This window comes from Dicentrarchus labrax, unplaced genomic scaffold (assembly GCF_905237075.1).
Source record: "Dicentrarchus labrax unplaced genomic scaffold, dlabrax2021, whole genome shotgun sequence".
Classification (NCBI taxonomy): domain Eukaryota; kingdom Metazoa; phylum Chordata; class Actinopteri; family Moronidae; genus Dicentrarchus; species Dicentrarchus labrax.
In genome coordinates, this window is record NW_026136720.1 from 10,908,010 (window position 1) to 10,925,673 (window position 17,664).

Here is a 17,664-nt window from a genome sequence, read left to right on the forward strand (position 1 = left end):
AATTCATGAGAGCCAACATGGAGTCCTCCAGCTTTCACATTTATCTCAAAGTGATGACTGATATGTCTTATTAAACATAGTGTAGTGGCTGGCCATGCCTTCCCAAAGGACCATGGGAAATCAATGACTAAGCTCCACCTTGTCCGCACATGTGTGCATCATAGTTTCCACTCTCATTCAGCTTTAGTCTTGTGTCTGCAAAGTTTCTTTATGGGAAACATACTGTGGTCGGATTAAGGCTGCGAAGTTTAGAATATTTTGGCTTGGTGAAATCATGACATTTCCTCACTTGTCTCTAAAGGTTAATACACATACAAAACTTTAAACATCTGTTCAGTAAACACATGTGGACACACTGTTATAGAGGATATAATATCCATACAAACAGAGGATCTGAGAGTCCTTGAGAGGGATTTCCTCAGATATTCACCAGATTCCCCTAGTAATCCTTTGGGATTACCATTCTATACAGAGGTCCTAACCTCTGAATTTAAAACATTATAAGCCCTCACATCCCCATCACTAATGCCACAGTTAAACCACCATCACGTCACTCAACAGAAGACGACCACCTTCAAAAACCGTATATAATGTCTGCTCCGGCCACTCAGATGTGACTCTGGCCAGGACTCAGACACACTTAGAGGATTTAGAGGAATACCAGCCAGATTTACAACTAGGCTGCTCAACCATGGCCCAATAAAACACTAACATATTACAACCAGTGTGTTTTATCATGTTTAACATAGCATAGTCTCCAAAAAATGGCAACTGTTATCTTGGAAAGAGTTCATATTTGGCTTTTCTATTAAATCAAAAACACTAAGGCTTATATGATGATATCATGATCCTTTTTATGTTTTGTTTTATTTTATTTTACCAGGAAGTCTAAATTGAGATCAAAAGTCTTTTTTTTACAAGAGAGACCTGGCCATCGTAGCAGCCATACAAAATCAAAATATATTAAAATAATATAAGATTTCTCTTGGAGCTTTGTTGGAAATACCATCCTGTTTTCATTCAATGATATCCCTCAAAACAGAGATTCAGACCACTGGGACAACTGTGTGGTACGCGTGTGGAGAAGGATAGTGTGTAAGCATGCGAACGCCTATAATTAATCAAGTGAGTGGCCATGCTATCAAGTAGTGTGCCACATTGTCACATTACCAGAGAAATTATTCTGGCATGGGTAAGAAGCTTATGGCGCACAGTGACTAAATGACACGGCACATGTAGGAGGAGGTCGCACTTTAAATGTTTAACATGTAACACGACTGCAAATCACCAAGAGACTCGTCAAACACATTTATATCAACAAACTATGAATGAATAAAATTTCGATCACGATTTATAATTTATGGAGTGGTGAGAAAATAGCTTCCCTTGGTTGAGAACTGTTGACGAATCTCTACAGGAAGTTCAGACATCGACAAAACCTTGCCCCCTCTTCCTTTTTCTCGTTCACACATACATTTACACTCACACACTGGGTATTTGATAAACCTGGGAATGGAGCAGTGGAAATGTTTTCCAGACGAACTATGCAAATAAGACTTTATCCCCAGGGAGATACTGTAAACGGTTTCAACCACCACCAGAATCTACAGAGGGGTGTTTGTGTGTGTGTGTGAGTGTGTGCGCCTATACAAGGGTATCAAACACAAACATGCCTCCAGCTAGTTGCAAACAAATTAGAAAATTACAACAACAAAAAAAAATAAACAAAGCCCTGGAAAAATTTTAGACAATGTCCGTTTTTGGCCCTCAACCCCTCCCATCACCAAACGTCTCTCTGCCGGTCCTGGGAAAAGATTTTCTCACATACAGATCCTGACTTTGGCAATAAGAACAAACATGGCTGCCAGACAGGGATAATGATCAAAATTCTTCAGTAGGATGTCACAAGTTCAACTTCAACCTCTATCCAATAATTATTTGGCTGGAAAACAAGGAAAAAAGGAATGAGGCTGGGAATCAGTGAAGACACGCAGATTTCATAGTCTGGATATTTGCCTGCCTGTCATGAGTCGATTTATTGACATCTGTTTCGGTGGACTATGAGAACAAATAGATGATAAATTGAACATGAGAGTGAAAGACTTAACAAACTGAACAGAGTACAATCATGTCCTGATTCAGGGGAGCTGCTGGCAATCACAGCGGACTGTTCTTCCAAGGAATCCACTTGCTTGAAATCACTACGGTTTGACTGAGTGCCCACAGCTTATCAGACCACAAACCAAAAAAGTAACGGCACAGACACAAATGAACCGGCTCCTAGACAGAGGGAGGATTGTGTATCCTGGCTATTGTAGAGTTGTGCTGCTGTGACTCTGTTTCGTATCATAATGGGCTGGGATTCGTCAGTGGAAATGAAATAGGATCGGTGACAGAGCTATTCTCACAGGAAACAGGGCCAGATGAGTTCAGTGGGAGTAAACTGGCCTGGGTTTCAATCCTAAATATGATGCAGAAGAAGAGCCCACGAGCTAACAGAGCAGGGATGTGTAATGAATATGCATGACAGATGTGACATAAGAGATTTTAAATATGTATAATACATTTTAGTGGAGTTGTGTTGCTAGGCAACAGGTTGGATTTAAGTTTATTTGACATCTAGGACAATCAGCTTCCTGTCAGCTGCTGTTATTAGCAAGCACTACAACAGGAAATAAGCATGGGGTATCTGGGATGTTTATCTTGTCAAGTCTGAAAGGATCTACAGAGATGATGAGCACGCTGAGAATGAGTTTTGCTTTACAACGTGTCACTTCACATTCTTAAGAACAAAATGATGGCTTGTAGTAAAGCTTCAGGACAGTGATTATTACAGGTAGGCCTGAAATCTTGCAACGCAGGGGAAGTCCGACCACCTGTGTTTGCTTATAGTCCTTACGCCTGCTTCTTCCCCATGCAGGATATCCTGCCTTTGGGATAGGGTGGTAAGAAGGGGGGCTTGTAGGAGAGAAATGACAGGCGAAAAGATACAATGTGCACAGATCGAATCGATGCAAAGCAACATGAGAAATGACAAACAATTACCCTGAGACACTGTCTAACACAGCACAGCGGAGCACTGGCCTCAGATGCCTGTCGGTACTAACCCTGTTTAAAGGGTCATGCCACCAGAGGAAAATGTGTGACTGGAGGCTGTTGAGTCAATACTCAGCTCGATGTATGAAAGTGTGAACACGCGGCTGTGTTTTCTCACAAGAGAAATAAGAGCAAGTCCGTGTAAGAACATTTGATAAATGCTGCAGCCTGATGGTTACTGTAACGCCACAGCTCCATCACACAGGTTGCTGCATCACGCAAAAATGCAAAGCACCTCGAGTGTAAAATGATCACCTTGACATATGTGTCACATGCTGAAGCACCGTAAAATATCTGGGCTGGTGTCCTGATTGAGCATGTAGGACTGCTGCTGATGGATGTCTTCTCCAGTGAGAGTTGAAAAGAGAGTGGAGAGAGTTAAATAAGAAATGAAGAAGTAATTTAAGTAGGAAGAAAAGCAAAAATAGAGTGTCAGAAAACGAAAAAGAGACATGGGGGAACAGTTTTATGTCAGAGCACTGGAGTGGAAATGTATTTTCATTTCAGGATGAAAGAAGGAGGTGGATAAGGAGTGGAGAAAGTGAAAACAGGTTGATAAAATATAAAGTCCCCTCTTATGCTCTCTCTGTTGTGTGTCTGCCAGTTGCGTGAGGCTGGGTATCTCATTAACAGCATTAGAGGAAGCCGGGCAGGGAGGCAGTGTGGTGAGCCAGGGATATCCCCATCCTGCAGCCTGACTCACTGACCCCTCCTTCCCTGCTTTTGCAAGTCCCTCCACTATTAACTGCTCCACCTTGGACTGGACCACATCGACAGGCCAGAGGCTCATCAAAGCACAAGTGTAGAGGATGTTTGTTAAAAGACCTCTGTTTGAAAGGTGTTTTAGCGTGGCCTCTTTCAGACGTCTGTGCGTCTTTGAACCAGGAGGGGGTGTTAAGGGTTTGTCTTAGGGAGGTCTGGTATATCATTTCAGTTTCCTCTGATTGTGTTGCCCTCCCTCAGGATGCTTAAACTTAGGAGCCACATAAAAACACATGTGAAGACAAAAGTTAGAATAACAATCCAGTTTATCCCCCTCTTGAGATTAAAAAGGGAATTAGAGCAAAAAGACAGGAAAAGACACATGGTGTGTGTATGTTTAAGTTTGAGTACATATACAGTACATGTATTTATGTTACTCTACTTATGCTGTATATGATTTAGTGCGTGCTTTTTGTTATCTTGCGACAGGCCTGGTGAGTGTCTCTCTGTGAGCCTGTTGGTTTGTCCTGGTGGTGCCAGCTGCATACAGGGCAGGTGAGACGCCTGGGGAATACTAATGGCTCCATGAAAGCCCTGAGTACCAATTCAGACATAGTGAAGTGAATACTGATCAACCATTTTGCTGAATCACAGCTCAACAAACACATGGCCCAAAAGACACACTTGCGTTTAATAAAATAAATTAAAATAACTCATTCACCAGTGAAATGGTTCTTTAGAAGCAAACGGATACATTTAGAGGGTCAAGAGTTGCTATGGAGTTAGACATAATGTGAAATGCGATGGAGGCATGGTGACTAGACAGTCTATAAAACAGTGTCTGTGTGTTTTGTGTGCAAGCATCCCACTTTCAAATATCCATAGAAACACTTACCAGCTTAACAGCTTAGTTACCAGCTCCTTAAAAGTTACCCTAACAACACAACTTCCTGTTAATGCTCTGCATCCTGAGCACAACTACTAAAGAACTCCACACAGTGGCAACAACGTTAAACAAAGCAGCCTTTATATGCAATAGATGAACTTGTGGGACAACACTCCACATGCACCTGAGCTGTGTGTTATAAAACTGTGTCAGCTTATGTGTCCCATTTAGCAGGAACACCGCCACAACTTCTAACCCAGTTCTGTCCTTCATGCTTAATGAAACAAATCAGTCATGTTTAACCCCGCCCGCCTATCTGGCCCTGGTCTATCGCCTGAAGGACATACCTGGCCTACAGTACATCATCTGTTCACTTCGTGCCTCCGCTAGTCCCAAGCCTTGACACGAGTGTGGATCCATTTATAATAGTTTTCTATCCATCTCCACAGGTGGCACCGCTTGCAGACAGATGGTGGTTGCAAATGTAATCTCTGCATTAAGTATCTCTTAACAGATGTAAATGTGTTTAGGTTTAAATTAGCAATACAGGCCTTGTGCAAGGGTGCCAGATTGAATGCAGATATGCACATGAATATCTAGTTTATGTTTGTTTCGTGTGTATGTGAGGTGCAGCCTACCTGATAGAGTGGCCTAGAAACACACCTGTGTGTGTGCAATAGATGCAGGGGTGCAGGAAGGTTCCTTGCACGCACACAAAGGCGTCTCAGGGCAGTTGAGGTGAGAGTCCACAGCAGACCCTGCCGAGTACAGACCGCTTCGTCTAGACCCAACAAGACAGCCTCCATAACTTCAACGACTACAGGCTCTCTGTGATGAGAAACACCTCCAGACGTACGTATATACAATACAGCAGTATGAGTTGATATCGGTGGGATATCAACAAGTTTCACATTAACAAATCTTCATCTGTTCAGGTGAGCCATCACAGGTAAAATCCATAGAGGCCCAGGTAATGAGGAGGAATTAGTCTTTATTGTCCTCTTGATACCACTTAACTCCAGTAGATAATAATTGGGTCATCTCTGGAGGTAAGCCACAGAGAGAGGGATAACCCCCTTGGCTGTCTCCTCTCCTGCCTCTGTCCCTTTCTGTCCTCTCAGTCTCTCTGGGATTCAGCAGTGTGACGCTTCCTCAAGGACAAATTCTGCTAGTCCTTCTGTCCAAGTCCCATACAGCCGGTGGTCCCTGCTGACTGTGTCTCTCTTCTTCCTCCTCCCTTCCCCTCTCGTTTCTTCTCACTTAAGCAAAGCACCCTCTTTCTGTTGGTCTGAGCGTCACAAACACAAACATTCCCACTAAGGAAATGCAGACGGTCTCTTAAGTCTCTCCGGCAGTTGTTTTAAAGCGATATGCACCCTCATACTGCAGCTCACATGGACAGCAACCAGTCCACTGCCAGAGAGAACAGACGACAGCACTCTCTCTCTCTCTCTCTCTCTCTCTTTCTTACTTTTCAAAGAGAGAGGGATGCACACCTTCGCACACACACATTGTCCGACTGGACACTATATGCATGCTTGTCATTCTCAATCTATGAACAAGACACATACTCAAACACACACACACACACACACACACACACACATACAGTACATACTGTCCTTGAACTATAAAACACTTATATTTGGTCTTCATGTCAAGTCAAGTCATGAGTATGCTACTTTCTAACAGCACTGGGACTTCAGCCAGAATGTTTTTAAAAAAGGAGATATTTTTCTGCTGAGCCATTTTCCCAGGCTGGAGTATCCTGACCTGATCTAATTCTTCCAAGAATGTAAAGAATATCCAACCGGTCTTCTACTCTTTACCAACTCGACACGTTATCCTCGCACAGTGTGCAAAGCATGTGACTGATTACATCTAACTTTATTGTTTATTTGAGATAGGAATCCGCAATGAATCATACATTTGCTTAAATTTGCAACAACGGCCACATGGAGGCAATGCAACCCTCACATACCACCAATGCCAAGCCAACATGCATATCCTTGCCAGTCTGTTGGCTTAACAGCACTGCTAAATCAATACAGCTGAAATGATCAGTGTTCTGTGTGTCTGTGTGATATGAATGCTAAAATAATTCTGAAATCGAACACAGACACATAGTTTTTCTTGCTGCCGCAGACCTTTCCTGATCTTCTGGGCCACTAAGGATTTCTTATACACACATAAACATTTAAAAAGAAAAAATCTCATATTTCCGATGTTTTCTGTCTTAACAACCGAACCGATTCATTTTTTTCAACTTTCCTTCCACTTTCCTCAGAGAGCCTTGATCAATAGAAAATTCAATAACTCTGTACTGTATAGTAATTCTTTGCCTTCCTACCAAACCCAATCTGACTGTGGGTGGATTAAATGGCCTTTTCGTAGCCCACTCTGATTCATGGAGGGGTTTATCGATGCAAGGGGTCACTCCTGTACTGCTGAGTTGGTATCTATGTGTATGTGTGTGAGTGTGTGCGTGTAAATTGTTGATGGTATGATGCTTATTCCATTTGTTTGTTACTGAATGTCAACATGAACGTGAGTAAGTTACTACCATGGCATTAATCAATTATAGTATATTGTACAAAATCAATATCAAAGATTGTATTTTTAACTTTTCCACAATGAGAACATTCTACTTGTGTTGTTATTGAATGCTATGAGAGCATTTTCTTTCACTTTTCTGTCTCTTTTTCTCTCACTGTATGTACTACTTTCTCTTTCACTCCATATTTTGCACAGATGGCTAACTGAATGGATTGCAGTAAGAAAAAAAAAAAAACCTAATCCCCAATAATGCAATAAGCTTTCATCTTTTTAAAATTTACTTTTAATTCACTTTAATTTCACTAACCACATGTTCCGAGATCCCTCATTCAACAGCACCAGTCTCCCATCCCTCTATCTTAAAGCCTTGTGTTGCCCTCTCAGTGGAGTCTTGAGAAACCAGTGAGGAATGTGTAGCATTCCTATAGTGTGAATTTTCCAAAATGAATCAGGGTTTTGCTGGAGCTACACACGAAGGCTGGGGACGTTCACCTCTCAGCCACTGTAATTTATGAGGGGTGTAAATATTTGTTGTGGTGGGGAGGGAGGAGGGAGGTTAGGTATGACAGTGCACTGTTCCCATGATTCTATGTGTGTGCAATGTCCTGCTGATTCCTGGGAAAGGTCATACAGGCCCTGTGATGTAAACAGTCAGCACCAGAGTGTCAGCTGGTCGGCTATTACCATGGTAATAAGACAGAGAGAAGAAGACACTATTCAGGATTTTACAGCCTTGTGATAGACCGAATTGACAGCCAAACAGTGAGATCATCTGCATGTTATTACATTCTTTCTCTCAAATATTCATCCACACGCTGAGGATAAATAAACTTGTACGCACAAGCCAGTCAGTCAGGAGGACATCTCAGTCCAGACACACACAGGAAACAGGAAAATCAGGAGAAAACTTTCACTTTCCCTGCTCCATGTCCTGCTTTCAGTATTCTCTTCCACCCTCTTTCATCTCTCTCTGTATCTCTCAATCTTCCTTCTGCTCTCTGATCTCTACTCAGGCGTGTTATTTTGGAGTGGAGGCAAGTCAGAGAGAGACAGGGAGGGAGGCAGTGGAGGGAAATGGGTCATAGACACCATAAATTCACAAAAACAGTTATATACAAGAGAATAAAAAGCCCATATGACACACTCATCTGTTACTAAAATTTTTAAGTGACAATAAACCCAGCTTTTGCAGGCTTAATTTTCTTACAGGTTTATTGTCAACACACACCCACAAGCCACTGTCACTGTGACGGAGATTATAAGTGACACAGATGCATAGACCCGGTCTAAAATTCAATTCCGATCAGTCTAGTTTAATGTGATTGTATTAGAGGTGCGAGCAGGAAAATCAATAACATAATGCAACGTGGCTCGAGAGAGGGATGAAAGCAGGGAGCTGTCCGTGTGTGTGCGAGAATGTTTGTGCATGCCATGAGCTTTGCCTGCCCCGTTCATATGTGTGCTCGGAATAATTGAAATAAAAATGCTGTTTACTGTGCACGCATGCAATGAGAGACCCCCATGATGACATAAAACCTTTGAAGTATCGGAACTTGTTAGTCTCTTAAGTATAGAAATTGACCTAGTTCATGTGTTATATGCTGTAATATTTTATACAAGCATGCACAAAGGTGGTTCACTCAAGAGAACACACACACACCACGCAGACACTCACACTCACACACACACTCTCAAGCTAATCATTCTCTCCACTTTGCCTGGCAGATAAATATTAATGAGGATTACTATGTTACTGCAGTACACCCACGGGAAAACTGCATCTCTCTTTCTCTCCCTTGTTTTATTTCTAGCCCCTTCCCGCTCTGTCTCTCTTTGTCACTCACGCACACCCACACAGGCCCACACACACACGCCCACACACACATAAAACCCTTGCTACATCGAACATCTTCAAGAAAGTCTTTAAATTTGATAACACATATCCTTTCTTTATCTCCACAACTCTCTTTTCTATTCCCCTTATTCTGGCATAGCAGGATTCACACACAAACTCTCTCTCTCTCTCTCTCTCTCACACACACACACACACACACACACAAACTATGAATAAACCCCTTCATATGAGTGAGTCACAGACAGCGACTCCGTTGTCATTGAGTCGTGTTATCTCTGTCTAACAAAGGGCACAGATTGTGCTGGGATATTTAAGGAACATCTCGGGGTCTCCACATCCTGTTTTGGGGGAGATGGAATTTAACAGACTTCTTCCCATCAACCCACACTCCTCCTTTTTCCCCTTTTTTCTGCTTTCTCTTTCTTTAAAAAGGATTCCACGCAGTCATTTCGCAGAAGTAGAGATAATGAAGAAATCATTCCGCATGAAGGTGGCAGAGGATGGGAACACAAACACACACCAACCCACATCCATCCAACCACTGGGGACATTTTGGCAGAGGACAGAGGAGACCACTCTCACCATAGCTACCCTACTAGCAAACTGTCTCCATAGAGAAAACACATTATCAGCAGCTCACTGCCTTCAGCCTTCACTCATGGGCAATAGGCGATCATCAGATTTACTTTGAACTCATATGCAGCTGTGCCATGCGTCTATAGGTCTGCGGGTTGATTTTGGACGGGGAATAAAAGACAGAAAAAAAAAATCATAGCAGAGAGTGATGAAAGAGACAGGGTCGAGAAGAGGGTGGGAGTCTCCCCTGTGGTCCCCCCCTTTTCCCTCCCTTGCTCAAAAACATTCTTCCTCCTGAGCTGCCTTGGGGAGAAAAGGGGGGTCCCCTTTCATGCTGAACAGGGTGTGGTGCAAGAGGGGCCTTCAGAAGCTCCAGTTATTCCCACCTCTTTCTTTCTCTCCTCCCCTCTTTCCCCATTTCTTTGTCTCTTTAATTGGCCTGACTGACCACAGCTCTCTCACCTACAGTCCGGAGGGGGCAGGTTGAGATCCCTGGGAATCAATACTGTAGCGAGGAAGGGCAGAGGAAAAAAGACAAAACTGCTATTGGCTTACAGAGGGACGATAAATAGAAACTTGTTCTGAAAGCTGTTCCTTTGGTTTCCACATCAACTTTGCAGCTGCTCAAATGAATCCTGACTCTAATGTCGAGACAATTAGATCAGCCTGATGAGAAACAAGCAGAATATACACCTGACCCACAGAATGCCTGGGTCCAGCGCTGACCTTCTCAGTGATTGTTGCAGACAAGATGTTTAAAGGTAACAAGGATCGATTAGTATTCCTGCCTCGCCGCTTGGCCCGGCCGCTTCTAGCTTCCAGGGCTTTTAGTGGTAAATTACAGTCATGCTATTGTCTGTTTGCATTCCTATTCCGCTCATGAATGCGTGTTTTGAACATGTGTATGTGTCTAAGTCCCTATATGTGTGTGCCTGTGTGAACTTCTCCTCCTTCTCCGACAGTGATCCACCCCTCCCACCTTTAAACCCTCACTCCCCTGCGGTGCCCCTGACAACAACATGTTTCCTTGGAGAGCGATTCAACGTCCTGAAATCTGAAATGTTTTTCGTCTATTTTGCACCCCCCCGCCCTCACACACAGACACATACACACACACATGTCTCGCTCCCTCTCCTCCCTTTGTTTGTTTGTTGTTTTTGTTCTTAATTTCACAGAATAGAGCTGAGCTGCTTAACATGATAGCAGGATAACAAATGCGGGGGGGGGATAATCCTAATTCAGACGTCCCCTAAAAGAAGCTGTAACTTTAAACTGTCAACACCAACACTGCAATGTATTATCATCATATTATACTGTAAACACCAAGTTTCTGTCTCACTTTGCCCGTGTTGCCACTTTTATTTTCTCAAAATGGGTGTAATGTTTTAATAAAAGGCATGCAAGAGCCAGAAGACAGAAATGAGGAGCATGACAAGTCTAGATATGAAAGCAGGATTTTTGAGTCAAGATAACGAGGCGTAGAAGCAGAAAGTGCGGTAAAGAAGTGAATCATAGAGGAAAGGGAGAGTAATCAAGTTTGTCTCCTCTTCTATTCTTTTGTGATTAACGAGGCATATTTTGTTCTGATGTCTCATAGCTGTTGACCATGAACAAGGATGGCTATGTTCTCTCTCAATTAACTGTGATAGAAACCCACATCCATCAGAAAAAAACTGACACATGCAGGAGACGATTCATCTGCATTAGATAAGTGACAGGGCACAGATGAGAACACGGTCTGTCTTTTTCACGCTGAAATCTGGAAGGTGAAAAGCAATCTGGAGGATCCATTTTTAAAATATCTTTCAAACGAGCATCGAATGCTGGCAAAAGATTGCTGAAGGATATGAAAAACCGGGCTCCCAAGTGAGCCAAATGCTTTTAACTGGATATAAGCTCGCAGCAATGAACATTTCCACGACAACATCCAGCTCTGCTCAGTCAGCTGCGTATACATACAGATTCTGTCAATATTTTTTTCTGTATGCATTGCACAGTTGCATAAGGCCAAAATTGAGTGATAACACAAAGAGTTATCTAACATGACAAGTCAGAGCAAGGCTAAGCTGCAGCTGTGTACAGAAGTGAAAGTATTTCAGTGGCTCAGTAAAGGGAAAGTTTAGTCAGAACCCAACAGACCTTTGTAGAGCCTCAGGGGTAGAAACTGCTAGATCACTGAGCTTTGTTCACCTGCCATCACCGAGGACAGGACAGGACAGTCTGATGATTTAAATGTCTTTGTCAATTTATTGAAGTCTGTTCTCTGCCCGTACAGGTTGATAGATAACTATTTTGAAAATCTGACGCATTCACTATACCTCACCTAGCAAGCTGATGCACTTCCATCTATCCAGCCATTTTTCCAGCAGAACAGTACAATAATGAGTGTATGTAAATCACAACAAGTAATCCCCCTGCAGTCTGTCTGCACACAGCTGGCTGCAAGAAGAATGGGAGGCAGAGAAAGGGGAGGCAATCAGGAGAGAGAGACCTCCCTTCATTCCTGTGTGAAAAAAATCTGCTTTTCTTCATTAATTAAGGTGATTTGAGTGACTGTGTGTGTGTGAGAGAGAGAGTTATGTGCGCAAGCATCAGCCAATCAACCAGTAGCAATTACTTTTCTCAAAAGGACAGTGATTCAGTTTCCTCCAATCAAGCAGTATTATGACAGCCAGCCAGATTCAGTTAGATCAGTTTACCCGTCACCACAGAATAAATTACACAAAACCTGAAGTCTTTAGATAGTGAGACCTGAAAGCATCAGAACAAATTCTACCTTGACCTCTCAGGTTTCTTACTTCACTGCAACTTGAGTATAAAAGCCTCTTTAGGCAAAGGACCCAGGTTGTGTTTGATGTGTTTCTGTGTAAGGAGATGTGAAGGTTATAGCTGTTACTTTTTGTGTTGAAGCAAGGGGGGGAATATGTATATCTGGGCTTATTAAAGTGAAAGCAGTTTTCATCCAATACACAGAAGCTACACAGTGTAATTTATGATAGCATGGGTACAGTATGTGTGTGCTTGTGTGTATTACTGTATCCCCTGTGTATGCGTTCAATCAAAGAGAGAAGTACAAAGACACCAGCAATTCTCAGAAGAGCTCATGGCATTTAGAAGTCACACTCACTCAAAGAGGCATGTTAATGAAACAGAAGTCACGTTACGTCAAGTTGGGAAGGCTGAGATTTTCAAAAGGAAGATGGAATTCAGTTCGGTATGATCCTATAAGCACCTTGTGATTTTGGGAAAGCAGTTTTGATGAGCCGTGAGCCTGTCACCTGCACGCACACACACACACACACACACACACACACACACACACACACACACTCTCTACTTAAATCTGATTCACATAATACCAGTGTATTTACAACATGAAAGAGTGCTGACATGCATCACAGAATGAATGCAATGTGCCACACGCATACACACACACACACAGCTGCAAACTTTTGTGCCACTTTCTTTACACACATATAAAGCTTTTCTCATGGTGTAAACAACTTTGCTGAAGAGCAAAAGAGGTGAATCACCTGGCAGGTTACAGCGTGTCTTTACAACTGACATAAAGGTTGACTTCACACCACACATTCCATGCTTAAGCTTAGCTGGAAACCATTATCTTCTGCTTTCAGCCCACACCCACCAGATTTGCACAAAAAGACATAAACACCAAAGCTTTTGATGCCTGGCAGACAAACTGATTTCCACTGTGTAAAAATGGGAATGGGAGGATACGTGTGGCTTTGCTTGATAAAAGGAAGCTAACTCATGTCTCGAGTCTGCTCGGCTGCGTTGACAGTAACAGGCAAACAAACTGCACTCAAAGACAGCTCTCCCACAGTGAGACTTCCCTGTAACCTTGAAAACCGAGGACCACAGTGGAATAATACATTAGCAGTGACAGAGACAGAGTGCAGGAACGATTGACAGACTCAGACTGACAGGAGGAGAAACACAGTGAAGTTATTGTCCACAGGAGAGATTAAAAGCTTTGCTCTTGACTTGCCTTCCACCAACTCAAATCTACAGTAATACTATCCCCTGGATTAGCCAAGGACCTTTTTCAATCCCCCTTACACACACACACACACAAAAGCAAGGCAAGACACAGCCAAACAAGGAGAAAGAGAGAGAGAGACAAAGTCAGAGAAGAAAGTGATAAAGAGGAATTGGGGGAAGCTTGCGTCTTACCCTCTCTCCGCTGTTCCTCCGTAGAGTCCCCACCGGCAGTTTAAGCATCAGCCGGCGGGTTCTCCCGGGCGTCACTGCTCCCTGGACCACCATAGTACGCTCCAGAGTGCGTGTCTCTGTGGGTGTGTGAGCATGTGTGCGACTGTGTGAGGTGGGTGTCCTCGCTGTCCCGTCCAGCCTGGCAGCCAGGGGTTCACGCGAACTTGCGCGTGGTTGTGTAATGAGGAAAGAAGTGTGTGATGGTAGTCTGTGTGTGTGTGTGTGTGTGTGTGTGTGTGTGTGGGTGGGTGGGTATAGCAGCCCCACACAGGTCCTATGTGCCTCTCTCTGCTTCTATTTCCCTCTGTGTTACAACCCTTCCCATTCTTGCTCCTCTCAGCTACGCTCCACTCTGCCGCTCACGAGGTAAATGAGTGTGTGAGAGTGTGTGAGAGGGAGAGGGAGTGCGCTTTGTCTCTCCTCTCTCTTCTCCAGCTCTGGCAGCTCCCCCTCCCTGCCTCCTACACTCACTTCCTTCAGTTGGGGGCTTAACCAGGTCACTGGATTAATGTGACGTTACGGCTGTTATTAGCATACGCATTCGTGTCACGTGATCCAATAATAATTGTGTGTGAGCATATATACCCCCACCAGCCCCACACACGCACACACACAGCCCTTACAGGGGATCACGTGGGGAACCTCAAAAGGAATATGGGATGTTTTGCCATCTGGTAGGGAGATTATCTTTGAAATCCCACATCCAGCTTTCTCTCCCTGCACTGTCTGGACTACTACGCAAAGGGGAAATACACACACACACACACACACACACACACACACACACACACACACACACACACACACACTCCATGTATCCTTGCAGTCAAGCAAGCACAATGCTCATGCATGCAGATATTGATCATTCTATCACTTGGCCCATCGTCTGCATGCAGAGAAGTGTGGAAATTGGCCTGAATTTTTTTTTTCCACAAAGCTGTGACAGAGGTGGACCTTTAGCTGTGAGCCCTTGCAGAAATGTTTTATCATGATGGCCGTAGCCACAGAGAGCTGAGTCAGTCCTCTATGTCCACCACGGTGGTCTTTACATGTCCATTAAAGCTATTGGACTCATGAGTTACAGATGCACCTAGTGACTTACTGTCATATTCTCATCATCACTCACCGCTGAGCTCTGTTTTGCCTCTGCACATCAATACTGAACTGCCAGCTGATTAACTTAAGTGGATCAACACACATGCAGGCCTACACAGATGTTCGGCATGGACATATGCACACATGCATGTACGGTAGGATCATACATGTAACAGCAAGCATCCTATATGGGGCAGGTAGCTGTTGTAAGTCGGCAGCACTGGATTATAACCAGAAAGATTTAGCTCGGTTATCACAGTTGGTTATCACATGTGGTGATTGGATCCTGGGTCATAGGTTATAAAATCTAATTAAAGCCATGGGTCCAAATGAGCAACAAAACCCCCCATATAATTTCTTTAAGCGAGGACCCCCGACAGCCTTGGTGACAGGATACTGTATGTGTCACACTTGCATAGACACACATATACACACACAAAAAACACACATATTGTGCTTACCACGAGCGACAAGCATACAGGAGAAAATCATCTGCAGTGGTAATCCCCAGTAAGCATTATTTATTCAATACCCTGGCCCACATCAGTGTGTGAGTGACTGTGGCCTACATGAGAAATATCAGAGGGCTATTTATAAACTTAGTATGCAGACATTCAGGTCTTGCAGGATGACATACTGGAGGAATTGAAAAGGGAACCAAAAGACACGATTTATTTCTCTTTGCACTTTTACTGTGTGTGTGTGTGTGTGTTTGATGTTAATTCAGATCGTGATAACAGAGATTAACTGCCACTGCTGATTTGGGAGACAAAACCACGCTGCGTTCGTAGGGATCTTTCATGGCACCTTGACAGGGAGATGACAATGCACTCTCCTAATTTAAACAGTTTAAGTATGCTTTATGTTTGTTTGTTCTTGCTTTTTGCAACGTCTTCGTTCCTTTTTTTTTTTTACTTCAGATGTTTTTTTTAATTCCACTGCCTCAAACTCAGTGAGGTAATAAGCCCTTGTCTTGACAGGAGGGAAAAAAACAACCAAACAACCAAACAAAAAAACCCCCCGACATGTTACTGATGCCTAAGGCTAGATGCACAATGACCCATTTCAGTCAACAACTAAATAAAAATAAAGGCAAATGGGATTTGGACGAGGTAATAAAAATATGTGAAATACAAACCTGCATACATAAAAAAACAAACAAAAATCAGGCAAAAAGCTGGGAGATTCTGACATGCCTCCCTATACTGGATCACTTCACAGAAGCTGTCCTCAAATTGAACCAACATCTATTAATACAATTCCACACAAAATCATCTGCAGATAACAAGAGGGAGAATGACAAAGAACAGAAAGACAAGAAGAAAAGAAAGAAAGAAGATCACTACCTGGTTATCAGAGATGCTAATGAGGGAGGTGCAAACAAAGCGTCTGGATTGTCTGGGTTTTATTTCTACCCTGCGTTTGTGTGTATGTGTGTCTGCTTACTGTAGTCTTTGTTTGTAGTAATACGAAGCAATGGCTCACAATTGTTCCTGGCATTGTTACGCATTAATTTACCCTGATAACCCAGCCAGTCTCTGCCCATGGCTGTCTGACTCATCCCTATGGTCCTGCTACTGACTGTTTGTGTGTATGTGTGTCATTGTGTGTGAGTGGGTATGTTTATGGAAATGCCCTCTAGCTGGACTCTCTCTCCCCATCCCGGGCAGCGAGGGAAGGGGTTGAATGTTTATGTTTCTAGACTCCACAAATTACAAAGGGCTGGGCTACATCTCAACACAGATAAATGGTTATACAGCTAAACAATGCCACCCTGGTAGAGTTATTCAATTCATTTCTCACTGTGTGCTTCTGTGTATGCTTCTAAGTGTATGCTAGTGTTGTCTTTCTCTATCTCATGAGGGTGAGATGAGCAGAAAGTGGGGCCTCCCACCCTTCACCAGGCCAGAACCAATCATAATGACTTCTCCACAGGGGAGCATCCACTTCAATTATCATCCCCTCAGCAGTGTCCGTGTAAGAAGGCCTGGGAAACACTTTTACATGCTAAAAAGGTAACAGATAGCCTGTGAGATTTTTCAGGAGATGGGGACATGTGTGACTCACTGCGAAAACTGGGACATATTTATATTTTAGAGAGATTTGGTGGAATACGGGGACAGGTTGTCCTGGTCAAACAGAATTGCTCGGCACAACATCTGCTCAACCCGCTGTGAGGTGACTGTGGGTGTGTGTGCGTGTATGTGTATGCACAAATTGAATATCTGCTTGTTTGTCTTTCAGTATGATTAAAATTTAAGCCAGTGGCACCAAAGGAATGTGGACTGACCTCCATCTCTGAATGTACTCTGTTTGTAGCCCTGACAAGGCGCGTAGACATTGCCTTTAAATAAATAACAATTTATTCATATTATTCAAACTCATAGGCTGCCATTATACAGTCATCTATGCCTTAAAGGAATTAGAATACATCATTCCGATGAGCCAATCAGTAGTCTATTATGAGTGCAGCGGCAGACTTGAATGGGGTGCTGGATGTGCAATTTGCCCCAGTGAAAAGTGTACAAGGCCTTTGAATTATTCACCCAGTTCTCCTGGAAAGCTGCGACTAGATGTGCTGGGCCAGTCGACATCAGAATCTGGACCATGCATATGATAGAAATTGAAGCCTGAATGATAATAGCTGATTAGTTTTTGGATGTGC

At 43.2% G+C, this 17,664-nt stretch overlaps 1 protein-coding gene across 11 annotated transcripts in view; it reads right to left on the reverse strand.

Annotated features, from left to right (window-relative positions):
- The window catches only part of frmd4a (FERM domain containing 4A), a 102,208-nt gene that overhangs the window by 44,579 nt on the left and 39,965 nt on the right, over positions 1-17,664 (reverse strand). For 2 of the 11 annotated variants that reach the window (XM_051383422.1, XM_051383421.1), the window contains exon 1: positions 13,866-14,354. The exons of 3 other annotated variants lie outside the window; for them this stretch is intronic. In XM_051383422.1, the coding sequence (XP_051239382.1) occupies positions 13,866-13,958 (93 nt within the window). In that variant the 5' untranslated portion in view covers positions 13,959-14,354. Of the gene's footprint in view, positions 1-5,322; positions 5,930-13,865; positions 14,355-17,664 lie in introns of those variants that run through there. 6 more of the 11 variants (XM_051383417.1, XM_051383420.1, XM_051383430.1 and 3 more) reach the window with 5 other exon arrangements.